Source organism: Hemitrygon akajei, chromosome 18 (genome assembly GCF_048418815.1).
Source record: "Hemitrygon akajei chromosome 18, sHemAka1.3, whole genome shotgun sequence".
NCBI classification, from domain to species: Eukaryota; Metazoa; Chordata; class Chondrichthyes; order Myliobatiformes; family Dasyatidae; genus Hemitrygon; species Hemitrygon akajei.
The window spans coordinates 75,982,220-76,006,245 of record NC_133141.1 but is presented as its reverse complement, the minus strand read 5'-3'; the positions used below and the strand labels follow the sequence as shown (position 1 = coordinate 76,006,245).

Below are 24,026 nucleotides of genomic sequence, written 5' to 3'. Positions count from 1 at the left end.
TTGTAAAGCCTAATGGCATTGGGGAGTAATGATCTCTTCATCCTGTCTGAGGAGCATTGCATCGATAGCAACCTGTCGCTGAAACTGCTTCTCTGTCTCTGGATGGTGCTATGTAGAGGATGTGGACTCTCCTCAAAATCACCTCAAGTTTTAAGTGGGGGGGGGGGACACAGAAGTTCTCATTGGGGACCTGGCCCATCTCGTGCCACTTCACTTTGGTGTTTGGGTGGGGTGGGGGGAGGTTCGACAGGAGGAGACTTTTCGCCTTGGAGTGTAGGAGAAAGAAAGGTAATCTCACTGAAATCAAGAGGGGTAATAAATAGGGTGAAAGGGCTGGAAAAATGAAAAACTTGAGGGCACGTCCAAGTTGGAGCGGAGTTTCACTGATTCCATTTCAGGTATTATTCTATTACCGATTTATTGAGTATTCTGGAAAAGATGAATCTCAGGGCTGTATCTAAACTTGCTTTGAACTTTCAGATTCCCCCTCCCATTCCTTTTTTTTGGAGGAAGATTTTCTTTACGAAAAGGCTGCATTTGGAACTCAGCTGTCCTAAGTGTTTGAGGCAGGTACATTAAGAATATTTAAACGCCAGTTACGTACGTTGACAGGAAAGGTTGAGGCAAAGGCAAATTAGACCAGCATAGATGTGGTATTTTGGCCAGTTATTTCCCATGGGAGGGGAGTCTAGGACAAGCGGGCGCGACTTCAGGATTGAAGGACGTCCATTTAGAACAGAGATGCGGAGAAATTACTTTAGTCAGAGGGTGGTAAATCTCTGGAATTTGTTGCCACGAGCAGCTGTGGAGGCCAAGTCATTGGGTGCATTTAAGGCAGAGATAGATAGGTTCCTGATTAGCCGGGGTATCAAAGGGTATGGGGTGAAAGCAGGGGAGTGGGTATGACTGGAAGAATTGGATCAGACCATGATTGAATGGCGGAGCAGACCCGATGGGCCAAATGGCCTTATGATTCTGGGCTGTACAACTCTAGGAATTATTTTCCTAGGAGGAGGCCAATGGAATTACAACTGATCTTTAAACTTTCCTGGTCTCCCTCAGAGGAATAAAAACTGGTGTTTTAACTCGACTTTATTATCGGATGAAAACTCTATTGCCACCCAATTAGGGCACTCGGGTTGGCTATGAAAGAAAGCTCAATGGCTTAATGATATTAAATTAACGATATTATGTCCTGTTTAGACCTTGAAAAAATTCATTATTCAATTCTTAAAGTTTCATAAGGTCTGGGGACCTTTTATTGAGTACTTTCATAACTTTCCTCTTAATTAAGGTTTTTTTTTTCAGTCCCTTACTTTCAGCTCTTCTTTTTTTTTGGTAGTAGGCATTATTATCTTCTGTTTTCAAGTGTATTTGCAGTTTTGGGGGTTTGAATGTCCTGATTTATATTCTCTATATTTTGTTGTGGTTGGTCTGGAGTTTTTTTTTGTGGGGCTTGGGGAGGATACTAACTTTACAGGACTTCAATTTGTGTGCTTTCTCAATTACTTTTTTTGTATTATATTATTACTGTATGTTTATTTTGCACTGTATTAATTTTTTATTTTGGTTTGGGTTTTTTTAAAAATTTGTAGTGTTGTAGAAAATGCATTTAAAAAATCATTAAAAAAAAAGATTTACAACTGAGTTTAGTGCCAGTGTGCAGTGTGTGTCACATCCAGTGGCAGACAGAGTTCAGGCACTGCCCAGAGTGTACCATATCCAGTGGACAGTCACAGGCCAGTCTCAAAGATTCAAAGCACATTTATTGTCAAAGAATGTATAAATAATATGTCTTTCAAACCACCGGCACCTGCCCAGAGTCCAGAGAATTTTGGTGAATTCCTCTACTATAACCTCTGCCATTCCGTTCAGTACCCTGGGATGCATTCCATCAGGACCAGGGGATCTGTTTATCTTCATGGCCACAAGTTTGCTCAGCACTACCTCATTAGTGATAGCTATTGTATCGAGGTCTTCACCTCCCATCGCATCCATAACATCTCTCTTTGGCACGTTAGATGTGTCCTCCACCATGAAGACCAACTCAAAATATTCATTCAAAGCCTCGGCCATTTCCTCATTATCCAATATCAATTCCCCCTTCTCGTCCTCCAAGGGACCCACATGCACTTTAGCCACCCTTTTCTGCTTAATATAATTATAAAAACTTTTACTATCTGTTTTTATATTTTGTGCTAGTTTATTTTTGCGATCCAGCTTCCCTTTCTTTATTGCTCACTAAGTGGTTCTTTGTTGCTTTTTAGTTTTACCAATTTTCCAGTTTCCCACTACTCTTGGTAACTTTGTACGCACGAGCTTCTAGTTTGATGCCTTCCTTTATTTCCTTACTTATCCAGGGCTTACTGTCCTTGCTTTTCACTGGAATATAGTTATTATGTTGAGCACTGTGAAAAATCTCTTTGAAAGTCTTCCACTGTTCCTCAACCATCCCACCAGATAAGTCTGTGTTCCTAGTCTACACTTGACAAATCCTCCCTCACCCCGTTGTAGTCTCCATTGTTTAGGCAGAATACACTGGTTTTAGATCAAACTATTGCACGCTCTGTTTGTTTGAGAAACTCAATCATACTGTGATTCACTTTCCAAGAGGATCCCTAACTACAAGATTACTAATTTTACCTGTCTCATTGCACAGGAGCGGACCTGAGATAGCACCTTCCCTCGTTGCTTCAGTGACACGCTGTTCAAGAAAGCATGACTTCTGTGAAGTCCTCCTCAAGACTGCCTCGACCAACTCGATTCACCCAATCTATGTGCAAGTTGAAGTCCCCCATGATAACTGCTGTTCCATTCTTACATGACTCAGGTATTTCTGTTTAATGCCTGTGCCACTGTAATGTAATTATTTACTATTCCTAATCTCTACCCAGATGGATTCAACATTCTGCTCCTTAGATCTTATGTCATCTCTCACTATCACCCTGGATCTCATCTTTAATTGAGAGCATTACCCCACCTCCCATACCTTCCTGCTGATCCTTCCATATTACCTGATATCCTTGGATATTTAATTCCCAATCCTCTACACCCTTCAACCACATTTCTGTAATGGCCACTAAATCATACTGATTTGAGCCACAGGTTCACTGACCTTGTTACGGATACTACGGGCATTCAGATAAAGTACCCTTATGTTTATTGTGCCTTTAAAATCTGGTAATCTTTGTCTCGTAGGCACTTGACTTCTCCCTTTCAACTTCTGCTTTTCCTTTATCTGCACTTTTCTTTTTTACTTTATCCATACTTCTCCAATCTGTTGAACCCCCCTCCCCCCCCCCCGTTATTTAGTTTAAAGCTCTGTCCACAGCCCTAGATATGCAATTCACTATGATCCAGGTCCCGTCTCGGTTCAAGTGGAGCCCACCCCATTGGTACGGCTCCCTCCTTCCCCAATACTGATGCCAATCTCCCGTGAATTCAAACCCACTTCCCCCACACCAATCCTTGAGCCACGCCTTGAACTCTCTAATCTTGACCCTATGCCGATCTGCATGTGGCTCAGGTAGTAATCCAGAGATTACCACCTTTTTTAGTTCTGCTTTTTAATTTGGTTCTTAGCTGCTCAAATTCCCTCAGCAGAACCTCTTTCCTCATTCTACCTACGTTGTTGGTACCCACATGGACCACGACAACTGGATCTTACCCCTCCCATTGCAAATTCCTCAGCGGGTCAGATAAGACATCCCGAACCCAGGCACCAGGCAGGCAACACAGCCTGGTCTGTCTATCCTCGCGACGGTCTATCCATCGTGGACGGTCTATCCTGACGACCGAGAACTCTGTCGATTCACCTGACTGTACTATCCTGAATTACCACAACATTTCTCTTCCCTCCCCCCTCTTGACCGACTCCCTGAACCACAGTGGGGTTGCTCATCCCTCCTACAGCCCTCACCGTCTCAGACCTTTCCGACACTCCTCCAGCACTGTCTCTTGGATCCAGAATTCCCCTGGTCCATTTCAGACACCTCCCTCCCTTTTCTCCATCTCTGGAGACAAACTGTTTACTGATATTCTATGTAAACCTACCGATTCCCACAGCTCCCCCAACTATACCTCTTCCCACACTGTCTCCTGTAAAAATGCTCCTTTCATCTCCACCGCATCTGTTCCCAGGACAAGGCTTTCTTCAAAGAATGGGGTTTCCCTTCCTCCACCATTGATACTGCCATCTCCCAAACATCCCCCCCCCCACCCTAACAGTGAGATTTCCTCATTCCTCCTGTCCTCACCTCACCTACCAGTGTCTGAGCCTCCATATACAACACAGCATTCTGCACAGCTTCAACCATCTCCAAAGGGATCTTACCATTAAACATGTCTTTCCCCGCCCTCAGATTTCCACAGGGATCACTCCCTCTGTGATTCCCCTATCCGTTCATCCCTCCCCACTTCCCAGCACCTATCCCTGCGGGTGGGAGAAGTGCTACACCTGCCCACTCACCTCCTTTCAGGGCCCCAAATGCCCTTCCCGGTGAGGCACCACCTCACCTGCGTGTCTGCTGGGGGTCGTCTGTTGCATCCGGTGCTCCCAGTGTGGCCTCTGCATCAGCGAGACCCGTTGTAAAGTGGGAGGGGGGGGGGGGAACCGCTTCACCTGAGCACCCCCGCTCCGTCCGTGACAGGCAAAACTTCCCAGTGGCCCAACATTTAAAATCATATTTCCATTCCTGATCCAACGTGTCAGTCCATGACTTCCTCCCCTTCCACAATCAGGGTGGGGGAGCAACACCTTATACTCTGCCTGGGTAGCGTGAGCATCGATTCCTCCTCCCGGTAAAAAAAAATCCCTTCCCCCTCCCCCTCTTCTTCTATTCCCCACTCTCGTCTCTTACCTCTTCGCACCAGCCTATCACCTTCCTCTGGTGCCCCTCCTCCTTCCTCTCTCCCATGGTCCACTCTCCTCTCCAGCCCTTTACCTCTCCCCACCTATCGCCTTCTAGCTATCCTCCTTTCCCTCCACCCCCCCTCCATCTTTCTATTCTGGCATCTCCCCCCTTCCTTTCCAGTCCTGATAAAGGGTCTCGGCCTGAAGCGTCTCCACAGATGCTGCCTGACCTGCTGGGTTTCTCCAGCATCTTGTGCGTGTTTTGCAATGTATATTTATACTGAACGGTCTACGGCTCCGATGGAGTGACGGACGCACGGTGCATTGAGCACCAAGACGTTCGGTTCAGTGAGGAGTGTATGCCTCTGGTGCGGAGACCCGGTTGTAGTGAATTCGGGGCTGGTCCGTTCAGTGTAACGAACATTCCACGCCTCCAGGGCAGCAACGTTGGCACAATGTACTCAACACCGGTCCGTTCAGTGTAAGAAACAGCCCACGCCTCTAATCCAGTGTTGTTCATACAATAAATTTAATGCTCAGTGTAATAAAGAATCTTCTGTGAATTACTGAAAAATCTTTCAAACCGTTATATTAACGGAAACAAAACCCATTCGCGACCCTGGTCTTGGAAGATGTCAGCAAGAGGATTTACGATTCTGAAGGAGCTGCCAAGCCTTCTGGATCTGGGAACACAGAGAGAGAGAAAGGACACCGTCAACGCTGGTGCTCCGAGATCGGTTGGACCGTCCACGTATTGAGCCGCAGATGGCAGGTGAAACGTTTAATGAATGTTTGGGTTGTGCTCAAGAGATGAGGGAAGCAAGTGGAGATGTTTGGGTTTACATTCGTAAACGCTGGTGGGAGTTGTGTACAGGCCACCTAACAGTAGTAGTGAGGTTGGGGATGGCAGTAAACAGGAAATTAGAAATGCGTGCAATAAAGGAACAGTAGTTATAATGGGTGACTTCAATCTACATATAGATTGGGTGAACCAAATTGGTAAAGGTGCTGAGGAAGAGGATTTCCTGGAATGTATGCGGGATGGTTTTCTGAACCAACGTGTCGAGGAACCAACTAGAGAGCAGGCCATTCTATATTGGGTATTGAGCAATGAGGAAGGGTTAGTTAGCAATCTTGTCGTGCGAGGCCCCTTGGGTAAGAGTGACCATAATATGGTGGAATTCTTCATTAAGATGGAGAGTGACATAGTTAATTCAGAAACAAAGGTTCTGAACTTAAAGAAGGGTAACTTTGAAGGTATGAGATGTGAATTAGCTAAAATAGACTGGCAAATGATACTTAAAGGGTTGACGGTGGATATGCAATGGCAAGCATTTAAAGATCGCATGGATGAACTACAACAATTGTTCATCCCAGTTTGGCAAAATAATAAACCAGGGAAGGTAGTGCACCCATGGCTGACAAGGGAAATTAGGGATAGTATCAAGTCCAAAGAAGAAACATATAAATTAACAAAAAAAAAAAGCAGCACACCCAAGGACTGGGAGAAATTCAGAGACCAGCAGAGGAGGACAAAGGGCTTAATTAGGAAAGGGAAAAAAGATTATGAGAGAAAGCTGGCAGGGAGCATAAAAACTGACTGTAAAAGCTTTTGTAGATATGTGAAAAGAAAAATATTGGTCAAGACAAATGTAGGTCCTTTACAGTCAGAAACAGGTGAATTGATCATAGGGAACAAAGACATGGCAGACCAATTGAATAACGACTTTGGTTCTGTCTTCATTAAGGAGGACATAAATAATCTTCCGGAAATAGTAAGGGACCGATGGTCTAGTGAGATGGAGGAACTGAGGGAAATACAGGTTATTAGGGAAGTGGTGTTAGGTAAATTGAAGGGATTAAAGGCAGATAAATCCCCAGGGCCAGATGGTCTGCATCCCAGAGTGCTTAAGGAAGTAGCCCAAGAAATAGTGGATGCATTAGTGATAATTTTTCAAAACTCCTTAGATTCTGGATTAGTTCCTGAGGATTGGAGGGTGGCTAATGTAACCCCACTTTTTAAAAAAGGAGGGAGAGAGAAATCAGGGAATTATAGACCGGTTAGTCTGACATCAGTGGTAGGGAAAAATGCTAGAGTCGGTTATCAAAGATGTGATAACAGCACATTTGGAAAGAGGTGAAATCATCGGACAAAGTCAGCATGGATTTGTGAAAGGAAAATCATGTCTGACAAATCTTATAGAATTTTTTGAAGATGTAACTAGTAGAGTGGATGTGGTATATTTAGATTTTCAAAAGGCTTTTGACAAGGTCCCACACAGGAGATTAGTGTGCAAACTTAAAGCACACGGTATTGGGGGTATGGTATTGATGTGGATTGAGAGTTGGTTGGCAGACAGGAAGCAAAGAGTGGGAGTAAACGGGACCTTTTCAGAATGGCAGGCAGTGACTAGTGGGGTACCGCAAGGCTCAGTGCTGGGACCCCAGTTGTTTACAATATATATTAATGATTTAGACGAGGGAATTAAATGCAGCATCTCCAAGTTTGTGGATGACACGAAGCTGGGCGGTGGTGTTAGCTGTGAGGAGGATGCTAAGATGATGCAGGGTGACTTGGATAGGTTAGGTGAGTGGGCAAATTCATGGCAGATGAATCGAGGGGATTTCAATCTAGGGGTTTCGCATTGAGGGGAGAATTGAAATCAGGTGAGTTGGGTTTGAGTGCTGAATTGGGGGGCGATTGCATTGCGGGGGTTTGAATCGAGTGAGAGTTGAATTGAGGAGGGGAGATTGAGGAGAGTTTAATCAAGTGGAGAGTTGGATGAATAAATGTGGATAAATGTGAGGTTATCCACTTTGGTTGCAAGAATAGGAAAACAGATTATTATTTGAATGGTGGCCGATTAGGAAAAGGGGAGATGCAACGAGACCTGGGTGTCATTGCACACCAGTCATTGAAGGTGGGCATGCAGGTACAGCAGGCGGTGAAAAAGGCAAATGGTATGTTGGCATTCATAGCAAAAGGATTTGAGTACAGGAGGAGGGAGGTTCTACTGCAGTTGTACAAGGCCTTGGTGAGACCACACATGGAGTATTGTGTGCAGTTTTGGTCCCCTAATCTGAGGAAAGACATTCTTGCCATAGAGGGAGTACAGAGAAGGTTCACCAGATTGATTCCTGGGATGGCAGGACTTTCATATGAAGAAAGACTGGATCGACTAGGCTTATACTCACTGGAATTTAGAAGATTGAGGGGGGATCTTATTGAAACGTATAAAATTCTAAAGGGATTGGACAGGCTAGATGCAGGAAGATTGTTTCCGATGTTGGGGAAGTCCAGAACGAGGGGTCACAGTTTAAGGATAAAGGGGAAGCCTTTTAGGACCGAGATGAGGAAAAACTTCTTCACACAGACAGTGGTGAATCTGTGGAATTCTCTGCCACAGGAAACAGTTGAGGCCAGTTCATTGGCTATATTTAAGAGGAAGTTAGATATGGCCCTTGTGGCTAAAGGGATCGGGGGGTATGGAGAGAAAGCAGGTACAGGGTTCTGAGTTGGATGATCAGCCATGATCATACTGAATGGCGGTGCAGGCTCGAAGGGCCGAATGGCCTACTCCTGCACCTATTTTCTATGTTTCTAAGACCAGGGAAGGGATATTTGCAGGTTTGACAGCGTGCTTGAAGAGGATAAATCCCCAGGGCCTGACCGAGTGAATCCTTGGACTCCGTGAGAGGTTAAAGAATATAAATAAAAGCCTGACATCAGGAGTGGGGCAGATTTTAGGGGCAATTTTAAGGGTCAGGATAGGCAGAGAGTCCGAATTGGCTTTGTGCATGGAAAATCATGATGGATGAACCTTTTAGAGTTTCTTTTTTGAAGAGGTAACTGAACAGGTAAATTGAGGGCAAGTCAGTGGACGTTGTCTACTTGGATTTCGTCAAGGCCCTGGACAAAATCCTGCCTGGTGGGCTGGTCTGGAAGATCGGGTCCCATGGGAGCGAGTGAGGTAGATTCAAACTTGGCTCAGAGCTAGGAAGCCATGAGGTTCTTTCTCAGAGGGGAGAGTGGTGCCCAGTGGGATCGGTGTTGGGACCCTTGTCATTCATTAGTTAGATAAATAATGAGGATGCGAATGCATGAGGCTGGACTAGTAAGTTTGTGGAGGACACAAGACTCGGGGGTGCTGTTGACAGTGAATAAGGTTAACGATCTAAATTTATTTTTTTTTAGTTCCTTATGAATAGGAAAAACCATCTCAATCAGCCTTGTGTATTTCTTTTGGAGCATGGCGGGTCGGAGAGACATCTCTACCAAAGGAGGGGTAAGGGTGCTCTTTCCTTTCACTGGCCTTCAGGTCACCCTTGGGCAAGGTGTGGTACCTGCTCAGCCCCCTCCACCCTCCCCGGCCCCGATCAGGGTCACGTGAAGCCTTGGGGGTAGGTGGTCGACAGTCATACGAGCAGCCGGTGCAGATCACAGGTCCTGGTTATGCAACCACTGACAGCAGGCAATCTCGGCAGAGTATTGATAATCATCATTCTGGGATGAAGGGATTGACAATATGAGGAGCGTGAGGATCTACTGAATTTTGAAAGTAGATAAGGTGGATATAGAAAGGATGTTTCCTCTGGTGGGGGTATCCAGAACTAGAGGGCCCAACCTCAAAATTGAGGGGCGACCTTTTAGAACAGAAGTACGGAGGAATTTCTTTCAGCCAGAGAATTTGTGGAATGCTCTGCCACAGACTGCGGTGGAGGCCAAGTCTGTGGGTATATTCAAAGTTGAAGTCGATAGATTCCTAATTGGTTGGGGAAAATCAAGAAATATGGTGAAAGGGCAGGTGTGTGAATTAAATGGGCTCTGGGATCAGCCATGGCTGAGAAGACTTAATGGGCTGAATGGTCTAATTCTGCTCCTGTGTCTTATGGCTGGGTTTGGGGGTTGGGTGTGCGGGTGGGGGTTGGGGGTGGGGTTGGGGTTAGGCTGGGGTTGCCTGTGTGGTCGAGACACTGCCCAGAGGAAGGCAAAGGCAAACCACTTCTGCAGAAAAATTTGCCAAGAACAATCACGGTCATGGAAGGACCACGGTCATTAACGTTTCAGGACACGGCACCTAATGAACGAACAATTTCTTCTGGACTGCCTCCAACCTCGGTGTGTCTTTCCTCAGATAATGGGGAGACGACAAGACGTGCACAGTACGCTGTAAAACTGAAACAACAGTTCCCTCTTTCCACCCTCTGGCCATAAACAGGTGAAGGTCAGCTGCAGGGTGGATTCAAGACAAGAGATTTATAGATATGGGTGACAGGGCAAAGGTGAAAGAGTTAGCCATGATGTCACTGCGTAGTTGACTCCGGTTATAACGAGCAGATTTCACATGTGGAGTTATACAGTGACCTGTTTCTGGGTGAACTCGGGCTCCCACTGCGTGGAAAGGACCACGTTGGCATGTTGTATCCGCTGGGTATTACTCCACTGGTTTGCAAGTCGCTTTCTTGCATCTTCCTCACTGATGTTGTCTCTTTGCACAATCCTCTTGAGTACCTGGAGTATCAGAAAGAGCCAACATAACAAGCTGCAGAAAGCACGACAAAAACAAGCTGAAGAAATAATCCTGAAATCGAAAGCCAAACTGATGGTGAAAATTGTAACTAATGCAGAAAATGAGTCAGTCAGACCAAAGAAATGATTGTGGGCTTAAGAAAGGTGAAGGAAAGGACGCATGGTCAGCGGTCAGATCCACACCCGTGATGTCCACACGGTCACCGGTCAGATCCACACCTGTGATGTCCACACGGTCACCGGTCAGATCCACACTCGTGATGTCCACACGGTCAGATCCACACCCGTGATGTCCACACGGTCACCGGTCAGATCCACACCCGTGATGTCCACACGGTCACCGGTCAGATCCACACCTGTGATGTCCACATGGTCAGATCCACACCCGTGATGTCCACACGGTCACCGGTCAGATCCACACCTGTGATGTCCACATGGTCAGATCCACACCCGTGATGTCCACACGGTCACCGGTCAGATCCACACCTGTGATGTCCACACGGTCACCGGTCAGATCCACACTCGTGATGTCCACACGGTCAGATCCACACCCGTGATGTCCACACGGTCAGATCCACACCCGTGATGTCCACACGGTCACCGGTCAGATCCACACCCGTGATGTCCACACGGTCACCGGTCAGATCCACACCCGTGATGTCCACACGGTCACCGGTCAGATCCACACCCGTGATGTCCACACGGTCACCGGTCAGATCCACACCCGTGATGTCCACACGGTCACCGGTCAGATCCACACCTGTGATGTCCACACGGTCAGATCCACACCTGTGATGTCCACACGGTCACCGGTCAGATCCACACCCGTGATGTCCACACGGACACCGGTCAGATCCACACCTGTGATGTCCACACGGTCAGATCCACACCTGTGATGTCCACACGGTCAGATCCACACCCGTGATGTCCACACGGTCACCGGTCAGATCCACACCTGTGATGTCCACACGGTCAGATCCACACCCGTGATGTCCACACGGTCACCGGTCAGATCCACACCCGTGATGTCCACACGCTCACCAGTCAGATCCACACCCGTGATGTCCACACGGTCATCGGTCAGATCCACACCCGTGATGTCCACACGGTCACCGGTCAGATCCACACCCGTGATGTCCACACGGTCAGATCCACACCCGTGATGTCCACACGGTCACCGGTCAGATCCACACCCCTGATGTCCACATGGTCGCCGGTCAGATCCACACCTGTGATGTCCACATGGTCGCCGGTCAGATCCACACCCGTGATGTCCACACGGTCACCGGTCAGATCCACACCCGTGATGTCCACATGGTCAGATCCACACCTGTGATGTCCACACGGACACCGGTCAGATCCACACCCGTGATATCCACACGGTCACCGGTCAGATCCACACCCGTGATGTCCACATGGTCGCCGGTCAGATCCACACCTGTGATGTCCACATGGTCGCCGGTCAGATCCACACCTGTGATGTCCACATGGTCATCGGTCAGATCCACACCCGTGATGTCCACACGGTCACCAGTCAGATCCACACCCGTGATGTCCACACGGACACCGGTCAGATCCACACCCGTGATGTCCACACGGTCACCGGTCAGATCCACACCCGTGATGTCCACACAGACACCGGTCAGATCCACACCCGTGATGTCCACATGGTCATCGGTCAGATCCAAACCCGTGATGTCCACACGGTCACCGGTCAGATCCACACCCGTGATGTCCACATGGTCATCGGTCAGATCCAAACCCGTGATGTCCACACGGTCACCGGTCAGATCCACACCCGTGATGTCCACATGGTCGCCGGTCAGATCCACACCTGTGATGTCCACACGGTCATCGGTCAGATCCAAACCCGTGATGTCCACACGGTCAGATCCACACCCGTGATGTCCACACGGTCAGATCCACACCCGTGATGTCCACACGGTCAGATCCACACCCGTGATGTCCACACGGTCAGATCCACACCTGTGATGTCCACACGGTCACCGGTCAGATCCACACCCGTGATGTCCACACGGTCAGATCCACACCCGTGATGTCCACACGGTCACCGGTCAGATCCACACCTGTGATGTCCACACGGTCACCGGTCAGATCCACACCTGTGATGTCCACACGGTCACCGGTCAGATCCACACCTGTGATGTCCACATGGTCACCGGTCAGATCCACACCCGTGATGTCCACACGGTCACCGGTCAGATCCACACCCGTGATGTCCACACGGTCACCGGTCAGATCCACACCCGTGATGTCCACACGGTCACCGGTCAGATCCACACCCGTGATGTCCACACGGTCACCGGTCAGATCCACACCCGTGATGTCCACACGGTCAGATCCACACCTGTGATGTCCACACGGACACCGGTCAGATCCACACCTGTGATGTCCACACGGACACCAGTCAGATCCACACCCATGATGTCCACACGGTCACCGGTCAGATCCACACCCGTGATGTCCACACGGTTACCGGTCAGATCCACACCTGTGATGTCCACACGGACACCAGTCAGATCCACACCCATGATGTCCACACGGTCACCGGTCAGATCCACACCCGTGATGTCCACACGGTTACCGGTCAGATCCACACCCGTGATGTCCACACGGTCACCGGTCAGATCCACACCCGTGATGTCCACACGGTCACCGGTCAGATCCACACCCGTGATGTCCACATGGTCATCGGTCAGATCCACACCCGTGATGTCCACATGGTCATCGGTCAGATCCACACTCGTGATGTCCACACGGTCACCAGTCAGATCCACACCTATGATGTCCACACGGTCAGATCCACACCCGTGATGTCCACACGGTCAGATCCACACCCGTGATGTCCACACGGTCACCGGTCAGATCCACACCCGTGATGTCCACATGGTCACCAGTCAGATCCACACCCGTGATGTCCACACGGTCACCGGTCAGATCCACACCCGTGATGTCCACACGGTCAGATCCACACCCGTGATGTCCACACGGTCACCGGTCAGATCCACACCCGTGATGTCCACACGGTCAGATCCACACCTGTGATGTCCACACGGACACCGGTCAGATCCACACCTGTGATGTCCACACGGACACCAGTCAGATCCACACCCATGATGTCCACACGGTCACCGGTCAGATCCACACCCGTGATGTCCACACGGTTACCGGTCAGATCCACACCTGTGATGTCCACACGGACACCAGTCAGATCCACACCCATGATGTCCACACGGTCACCGGTCAGATCCACACCCGTGATGTCCACACGGTTACCGGTCAGATCCACACCCGTGATGTCCACACGGTCACCGGTCAGATCCACACCCGTGATGTCCACACGGTCACCGGTCAGATCCACACCCGTGATGTCCACATGGTCATCGGTCAGATCCACACCCGTGATGTCCACATGGTCATCGGTCAGATCCACACTCGTGATGTCCACACGGTCACCAGTCAGATCCACACCTATGATGTCCACACGGTCAGATCCACACCCGTGATGTCCACACGGTCAGATCCACACCCGTGATGTCCACACGGTCACCGGTCAGATCCACACCCGTGATGTCCACATGGTCACCAGTCAGATCCACACCTGTGATGTCCACACGGACACCGGTCAGATCCACACCTGTGATGTCCACACGGACACCGGTCAGATCCACACCCGTGATGTCCACACGGTCACCGGTCAGATCCACACCCGTGATGTCCACACGGTCAGATCCACACCCGTGATGTCCACACGGTCACCAGTCAGATCCACACCCGTGATGTCCACACGGTCAGATCCACACCCGTGATGTCCACACGGTCACCAGTCAGATCCACACCCGTGATGTCCACACGGTCAGATCCACACCCGTGATGTCCACACGCTCACCGGACAGATCCACACCCGTGATGTCCACACGGTCAGATCCACACCCGTGTTGTCCACATGGTCACCGGTCAGATCCACACCTGTGATGTCCACATGGTCAGATCCACACCCCTGATGTCCACACGGTCAGATCCACACCCCTGATGTCCACACGGTCACCGGTCAGATCCACACCCCTGATGTCCACACGGTCAGATCCACACCCATGATGTCCACACGGTCACCGGTCAGATCCACACCTGTGACGTCCACACCTGTGATGTCCACATGGTCAGATCCACACCTGTAATCTGACCGGCGACCATGTGGACATCACGGGTGTGGATCTGACCGGTGACCGTGTGGACATCACGGGTGTGGATCTGACTGGTGACCGTGTGGACATCACAGGTGTGGATCTGACCGGTGTCCGTGTGGACATCACGGGTGTGGATCTGACCGGTGACCGTGTGGACATCACGGGTGTGGATCTGACCGGTGACCGTGTGGACATCACGGGTGTGGATCTGACCGGTGACCGTGTGGACATCACGGGTGTGGATCTGACCGTGTGGACATCACGGGTGTGGATCTGACCGGTGACCGTGTGGACATCACGGGTGTGGATCTGACCGTGTGGACATCACAGGTGTGGATCTGAGCGTGTGGACATCACAGGTGTGGATCTGAGCGTGTGGACATCACGGGTGTGGATCTGACCGTGTGGACATCACAGGTGTGGATCTGAGCGTGTGGACATCACAGGTGTGGATCTGAGCGTGTGGACATCACAGGTGTGGATCTGAGCGTGTGGACATCACGGGTGTGGATCTGACTGGTGACCGTGTGGACATCACGGGTGTGGATCTGACCGTGTGGACATCACAGGTGTGGATCTGACCGGTGACCGTGTGGACATCACAGGTGTGGATCTGACCGGTGTCCGTGTGGACATCACGGGTGTGGATCTGACCGGTGACCGTGTGGACATCACGGGTGTGGATCTGACCGGTGTCCGTGTGGACATCACGGGTGTGGATCTGACCGTGTGGACATCACGGGTGTGGATCTGAGCGTGTGGACATCACGGGTGTGGATCTGACCGTGTGGACATCACGGGTGTGGATCTGACCGTGTGGACATCACGGGTGTGGATCTGACCGGTGACCGTGTGGACATCACAGGTGTGGATCTGACCGGTGACCGTGTGGACATCACGGGTGTGGATCTGACCGGTGACCGTGTGGGCATCACGGGTGTGGATCTGACCGGTGACCGTGTGGGCATCACGGGTGTGGATCTGACCGGTGTCTGTGTGGACATCACGGGTGTGGATCTGACCGGTGACCGTGTGGACATCACAGGTGTGGATCTGACCGGTGACCGTGTGGACATCACGGGTGTGGATCTGACCGGTGAGCGTGTGGACATCACGGGTGTGGATCTGACCGGTGACCGTGTGGACATCACGGGTGTGGATCTGACCGGTGACCGTGTGGACATCACGGGTGTGGATCTGACCGGTGACCGTGTGGACATCACAGGTGTGGATCTGACCGTGTGGACATCACGGGTGTGGATCTGACCGTGTGGACATCACAGGTGTGGATCTGACCGGTGACCGTGTGGACATCACGGGTGTGGATCTGACCGTGTGGACATCACAGGTGTGGATCTGACCGGTGACCGTGTGGACATCACGGGTGTGGATCTGACCGTGTTGACATCACAGGTGTGGATCTGACCGGTGACCGTGTGGACATCACGGGTGTGGATCTGACCGGTGACCGTGTGGACATCACGGGTGTGGATCTGACCGGTGTCCGTGTGGACATCACGGGTGTGGATCTGACCGGTGTCCGTGTGGACATCACGGGTGTGGATCTGACCGGTGACCGTGTGGACATCACGAGTGTGGATCTGACCGGTGACCGTGTGGACATCACAGGTGTGGATCTGACCGGTGACCGTGTGGACATCACGGGTGTGGATCTGACCGGTGACCGTGTGGACATCACGGGTGTGGATCTGACCGGTGACCGTGTGGACATCACGGGTGTGGATCTGACCGGTGACCGTGTGGACATCACGGGTGTGGATCTGACCGGTGACCGTGTGGACATCACGGGTGTGGATCTGACCGGTGACCGTGTGGGCATCACGGGTGTGGATCTGACCGGTGACCGTGTGGGCATCACGGGTGTGGATCTGACCGGTGACCGTGTGGACATCACGGGTGTGGATCTGACCGGTGACCGTGTGGACATCACGGGTGTGGATCTGACCGGTGACCGTGTGGACATCACGGGTGTGGATCTGACCGGTGACCGTGTGGACATCACGGGTGTGGATCTGACCGTGTGGACATCACAGGTGTGGATCTGACCGTGTGGACATCACGGGTGTGGATCTGACCGGTGACCGTGTGGACATCACGGGTGTGGATCTGACCGTGTGGACATCACGGGTGTGGATCTGACCGTGTGGACATCACGGGTGTGGATCTGACCGTGTGGACATCACGGGTGTGGATCTGACCGTGTGGACATCACGGGTGTGGATCTGACCGTGTGGACATCACGGGTGTGGATCTGACCGTGTGGACATCACGGGTGTGGATCTGACCGTGTGGACATCACGGGTGTGGATCTGACCGTGTGGACATCACGGGTGTGGATCTGACCGTGTGGACATCACGGGTGTGGATCTGACCGTGTGGACATCACGGGTGTGGATCTGACCGTGTGGACATCACGGGTGTGGATCTGACCGTGTGGACATCACGGGTGTGGATCTGACCGTGTGGACATCACGGGTGTGGATCTGACCGTGTGGACATCACGGGTGTGGATCTGACCGTGTGGACATCACGGGTGTGGATCTGACCGTGTGGACATCACGGGTGTGGATCTGACCGGTGACCGTGTGGACATCACGGGTGTGGATCTGACTGGTGACCGTGTGGACATCACAGGTGTGGATCTGACCGTGTGGACATCACAGGTGTGGATCTGACCGGTGTCCGTGTGGACATCACGGGTGTGGATCTGACTGGTGACCGTGTGGACATCACGGGTGTGGATCTGACCGTGTGGACATCACGGGTGTGGATCTGACCGTGTGGACATCACGGGTGTGGATCTGACCGTGTGGACATCACGGGTGTGGATCTGACCGTGTGGACATCACGGGTGTGGATCTGACCGTGTGGACATCACGGGTGTGGATCTGACCGTGTGGACATCACGGGTGTGGATCTGACCGTGTGGACATCACGGGTGTGGATCTGACCGTGTGGACATCACGGGTGTGGATCTGACCGTGTGGACATCACGGGTGTGGATCTGACCGTGTGGACATCACGGGTGTGGATCTGACCGTGTGGACATCACGGGTGTGGATCTGACCGTGTGGACATCACGGGTGTGGATCTGACCGTGTGGACATCACGGGTGTGGATCTGACCGTGTGGACATCACGGGTGTGGATCTGACCGTGTGGACATCACGGGTGTGGATCTGACCGTGTGGACATCACGGGTGTGGATCTGACCGGTGACCGTGTGGACATCACGGGTGTGGATCTGACTGGTGACCGTGTGGACATCACGGGTGTGGATCTGACCGGTGACCGTGTGGACATCACAGGTGTGGATCTGACCGTGTGGACATCACAGGTGTGGATCTGACCGGTGTCCGTGTGGACATCACGGGTGTGGATCTGACTGGTGACCGTGTGGACATCACGGGTGTGGATCTGACCGTGTGGACATCACAGGTGTGGATCTGACCGATGACCATGTGGACATCACGGGTGTGGATCTGACCGGTGACCGTGTGGACATCACAGGTGTGGATCTGACCGGTGACCGTGTGGACATCACGGGTGTGGATCTGACCGGTGACCGTGTGGACATCACGGGTGTGGATCTGACCGATGACCATGTGGACATCACGGGTGTGGATCTGACCGATGACCATGTGGACATCACGGGTGTGGATCTGACCGATGACCATGTGGACATCACGGGTGTGGATCTGACCATGTGGACATCACGGGTGTGGATCTGACCATGTGGACATCACGGGTGTGGATCTGACCGGTGACCGTGTGGACATCAGGGGTGTGGATCTGACCGTGTGGACATCACAGGTGTGGATCTGACCGTGTGGACATCACGGGTGTGGATCTGACCGTGTGGACATCAGGGGTGTGGATCTGACCGATGACCATGTGGACATCACGGGTGTGGATCTGACCGTGTGGACATCACGGGTGTGGATCTGACCGGCGACCATGTGGACATCACGGGTGTGGATCTGACCGATGACCATGTGGACATCACGGGTGTGGATCTGACTGGTGACCGTGTGGGCATCACGGGTGTGGATCTGACTGGTGACCGTGTGGACATCACAGGTGTGGATCTGACCGGTGACCGTGTGGGCATCACGGGTGTGGATCTGACCGATGACCTTGTGGGCATCACAGGTGTGGATCTGACTGGTGACCGTGTGGGCATCACGGGTGTGGATCTGACTGGTGACCGTGTGGACATCACGGGTGTGGATCTGACCGTGTGGACATCACGGGTGTGGATCTGACCGGTGACCATGTGGACATCACGGTGTGGATCTGACCGGTGACCGTGTGGACATCACGGGTGTGGATCTGACCGTGTGGACATCACGGGTGTGGATCTGACTGGTGACCGTGTGGACATCACGGGTGTGGATCTGACCGGTGACCGTGTGGACATCACAGGTGTGGATCTGACCGGTGACCGTGTGGACATCACAGGTGTGGATCTGACCGGTGACCGTGTGGGCATCACGGGTGTGGATCTGACTGGTGACCGTGTGGACATCACGGGTGTGGATCTGACCGGTGTCCGTGTGGACATCACGGGTGTGGATCTGACCGGTGTCCGTGTGGACATCACAGGTGTGGATCTGACCGTGTGGACATCACGGGTGTGGATCTGACTGGTGAGCGTGTGGACATCACGGGTGTGGATCTGACCGGTGACCGTGTGGACATCACAGGTGTGGATCTGACCGGTGACCGTGTGGACATCACGGGTGTGGATCTGACCGGTGAAAATGGGAACATTACAGGTGTGGATATGACCGGTGACAATGGGAACATCACAGGTGTGGATCTGACCGGTGACAATGGGAACATCACAGGTGTGGATCTGAGCGTGTGGACAATATAGGTGTGGATATGATCTGTAACAATGGGAACATCACAGGTGTGGCTCTAAATCATTGGTAAATAAATTGATTGTCATTTATTCTGGTATTTGGGCAGAAATGTAATGTACCTCATCCTGTGGAACAAGCACCACCCAAACCTCGTGAACCATATCCATCCATCCAGCCTCTAGCAAGAGCGCAGCATCCACCACACACACCGATTTACCTTGCAAGAAAAGCAAAGGGAGATTGAAAAGGAATTCTCAATTAAACTGTTTATTAGTGTAAGCGAGAAATGTCTTGTGTGGTTCTATTTCAAAACGCCAAGCTTCAATTAACACGATGAGATGTACCCCAGGCTACTGTGGGAGGCGAGAGAGGAGACTGCTGAGCTTCTGGCAATGATCTTTGCATCATCAACGGTGCCGGGAGAGGTTCTGGAGGATTGGAGGGTGGCGGATGTTGTTCCTTTGTTCAAGAAGGGGAGTGGAGATAGCCCAGGAAATTATAGACCAGTGAGTCTTACTTCAGTGGTTGGTAAGCTGATGGAGAAGATCCTGAGAGGCAGGATTTAGGAACGTTTGGAGAGGTATAATATGATTAGGAATAGTCAGCATGGATTTGTCAAGGGCAGGTCGTGCCCTACTAGCCTGATATAAATTTTTGAGGAATGGACTAAACACATTGATGAAGGAAGAGCAGTAGATTTTCAAACCAGGCAAGTGTGAAGTGGTTCATTTTGGTAGGTCAAATATGATGGCAGAATATAGTATTAATGGGAAGACTCTTGGCAGTGTGGAGGATCAGAGGGATCTTGGGGTCCGAGTCCATAGGACACTCAAAGCAGCTGTGCAGGTTGACTCTGTGGTTAAGAATGTGTACAGTGTACTGGCCTTCATCAATCATGGAATTGAATTTAGGAGCCGAGAGGTAATGTTGCAGCTTTATAGGACCTTGGTCAGACCCCACTTGGAGTGCTGTGCTCAGTTCTGGTCGCCTCACTACAGGAAAGATGTGGAAGCCATAGAAAGGGTGCAGAGGAGATTTATGAGGATGTTGCCTGGATTGGGGAGCATGCCTTATGAAAACAGGTTGCGTGAACTCGGCCTTTTCTCCTTGGAGCAACAGAGGATGAGAGGTGACCTGATAGAGGTATATAAGATGATGAGAGGCATTTATCGTGTGGATAGTCACAGGCTTTTTCCCAGGGCTGAAATGGACACAGGTTTAAGGTGCTGGGGAGTAGTTACAGAGGAGATGTCAGGGGTAAGTTTTTTACTCAGAGAGTGGTGAGTACGTGGAATGGGCTGCCGGCAATGGTGGTGGAGGCGGATACGATAGGGTCTTTTAAGAGACTTTTAGATCGGTACATGGAGCTTAGAAAAATAGAGGGCTATGGGTAAGCCTAGTAATTTCTAAGGTAGGGACGTGTTCGGCACAACTTTGTGGGCCGAAGGGCCTGTATTGTGCTGTAGGTTTTCTATGTTTCTACGTAACATTTTAAATTGCAGCTTTTTTTTCCCCAGCTGTTACATAGCAAGCTTGGTGTTTTGCAATAGAGCCACATGAGATTTTTGTTAACTCCATCTTTCCATATTAGGTATTAGAGGTGTTTGGTATTGGTGACATGGACGGTGTCCAGCCTCGGTAACACTCACAGCGCCCTGTGTTGGCAACACTGACAACGTTCCGTGTCAGCATTAGCAAAGTTAATGGTTCGACATTAGCGACGTTTGGTATTAACTGTGTTCAGTATTATTGATGTTAGATACCAGCAATAATCTGGAACCATTCCATAACCTCGTGATTCATGAAATATCATTATCAACGTCTCCACTCTCTGTTAAGCCGCCTGATTCAGAACCATCTGGTCCAGGCAACTCATCTGCAGTACCTTCATGTCTCCAAGCAACTTCTCCATAGCCATAGCAACACACCGTCTTTGGCTCGCTGACACGCTCGCATTTCTGGCTAGAGGATTCCGGAAGTTTTATAAGGAGTAAAAGAGAGGCGAGGGTAGATCTCCGACCGCTGGAAAATGATGCTGGAGAGGTAGTAGTGGGGACAAGGAAACAGCAGACAAACTGAGTATTTTACATCACTGCAGAGACTAGCAGTATGCCAGAAGTTTCAGAGTGTCAGGGGCATAAGTGTATGAAGTTGACATTACGAGGGAGAACTGCGGAAGCTGCAAGTTCTGACGGTAGGTAAATCACCTAGACCAGATGGTCTACACTCCAGGGTTCTGAAAGAGGCGGCTGAAGAGATTACAGAGGCATAAGGAATGATCTTTCGAGAATCACTAGATTCTGGAATGGCTCTGGAAGACTTGAAAACTGCAAATCTCATTCCAGGGTGGAAGGCAGAAGAAAGGAATTATAGGCCAGTTAGTCTGACTAGGCAGATGTTGGAGTCGATAGTTAAGGGTGTGGTGTCGGGGTACTTGGATAAAGTAGGCCGGAGTCAACATGATTTCCTCAAGGGAAAATCTTGCCAGACCAATCTGTTGGAATTCTTTGAAGAAATAACGATAGACAAAGGAGAAACTGTGGATTTTGGGTACTCAGATTTTCAGAAGGCCTTTGACAAGGCTGCTAAACAAGTTCAGAGCGCAGTGTACAACAAGAAAGATACTCACATGGATAGAAGATTGGCAGGAGGCAAAATTGGGAATAACGGGAGCTTTTTCTACTGGCTGCCAGTGACTAATGGCGTTCCATAGGGGTCTATGTTGGGACTGATTCGTTTTCCGTTGTATGTTAATGATTTGCATGTTCTGATTGGTGGCTTCTGGCTAAATCTGTAGATGATACCAAGTTAAGTGAAGGGGCAGATACTAATGCCTCCACAATCTCTTCCGCCACCTCTTTCGGCCGTCTACCTTTCAGATCTTTCATTTTCCCAAGCACCTTCTCCCTAGTGATGGTAACTTCACGCACTTTTGCCCCCTGACACTTCTGAACTTCTGGGATACTGCTAGTGTCTTCCACAGTGAAGAATGATGCAAAGTACTTATTCTGTTTGTCCACTATTTCCTTCTGCCCCATTATTACCTCTCCAGCATCACTTTCCAGCAGTCTGTTATCTACTCTCACCTCTCTTTTACTCTTTATCTATCTGAAAAATTTTTTGTTATCCTCTATATTTGGCTAGCTTACCATATTATATCTTTTCCCTCCGTACGGCTGTTATTAGATGCTTTTGATTTGTTTTTCCAAAGCTTCCCAACCCTCTAACTCCCCACTATTTTTTCTGAAGTTGTATGCCTTCTCTTCTGCTTCTATGCTACTTTAAGGCTTGTCAGCCTCACCCTCCCTTTAGAATAGTTCTTGATCTTTGAGAGGTATCCATCCTGCACCCTCCGAATTTCTTCCAGCAATTCCAGCCATTAATAGTTACCCCTGCTAGTGTCCCCTTCCATTTCACTATGGCCAGCTCCTCTCTCACGCTTCTATAATTACCTTTACTCCACTCTAATAAGTGATAGTTCTGACGGTAGTTTTTCCCTCTCAAATTGCAGGGAAAGTTATATCACATTACAATCGTTTCCTCCTCGGGGTTCCTTTACCTTCACCTTCCCAATCAAATCTGGGTCATTACGTAACACCCAGTCCAGAACTGTCTTTCTGCTAGAAGGCTCAACCAGAAGCTGCACTAAAACGCCATCTCGTAGGCTTTCTACAAATTCCACTTTTGAGTTTCCAGCACCAAACTGATTTTCCTAACCCGCCTGCAGTTTGTAATCCCCAGGATTAGTGCAATGTTCCCTGCTTTACGTGTCTCTCCTGCCTGTCATTTTGCAATTTGACAAAGTTCAAGGTAAATTCATTATCGCAGTGCGTACAGATATACATCACCACATACAACCCTGAGATTCATTTTCTTGCGTGCATACTCAATAAATCCTTAGAATAGTAACCACAACAGAATCAATGAAATGCTTCACTTGGGCATTCAACCAGTGTGCAAAATACGAAACGAAAGGGGAAAAAAAGCACTGATGATAAATAAATGAGAAATAAATATCGAGAACATGAGATGAGGAGTCCTTGAAAGTGAGGCATCCCTGACCCTGACCCTGGCCGGCAACTTTGAGGTATGTTGTGCTTTCTCATAATTGCACAGGAATGGTCCTCTGAAATGATAACACCGAGGAATTTAAAGTTGCTGACACTCTCCACCCCCTGATGAGGACTGGCTCTCGGGCCTCCAGTTTCCTCTGCCTGAAGTCCTAGGCCTTGCTGACATTGAGACAGAGGCTGTAGTCACGACACCACCCAGCCAGATTTTCAATCTCCCCCCTATATGCCGATTTGTCACCAGCTTTGATTTGGCCCACAGCAGTGGCGTCGTCAGCAAACTTGAATATGGCATTGGAGCTGTTCTTAGCCGAACAGTCACAAGTGTGAAGCGAATAGAGCAGGGGAGTAAGCATGCAGGTTTGTGGTGCACCTGTGCTGACAGAGATCGTGGAGAAGGTCTCCACTCGCACTGACTGGGGTCTGCAGGTGAGCGAGTCAAGGATCCAATGGCTCAAGGAGGTACTGGGGCCCGGCT

At 50.3% G+C, this 24,026-nt stretch overlaps 1 protein-coding gene across 3 annotated transcripts in view; it reads right to left on the bottom strand.

The window, feature by feature from the left end:
• Nucleotides 1-5,362: 5,362 nt before the first annotated feature.
• coasy (CoA synthase) overlaps nucleotides 5,363-24,026 on the bottom strand; it is a 55,127-nt gene continuing 36,463 nt past the window's right edge. For 2 of the 3 annotated variants that reach the window (XM_073071830.1, XM_073071829.1), the window contains exons 8-10: nucleotides 19,598-19,695; nucleotides 10,218-10,364; nucleotides 5,363-5,535 (exon numbers count right to left, since the gene is read on the bottom strand). In XM_073071830.1, the coding sequence (XP_072927931.1) occupies nucleotides 5,488-5,535; nucleotides 10,218-10,364; nucleotides 19,598-19,695 (293 nt within the window). In that variant the 3' untranslated portion in view covers nucleotides 5,363-5,487. The remainder of the gene's footprint in view (nucleotides 5,536-10,217; nucleotides 10,365-19,597; nucleotides 19,696-24,026) is intronic. The other variant, XR_012102076.1, reaches the window with a different exon arrangement.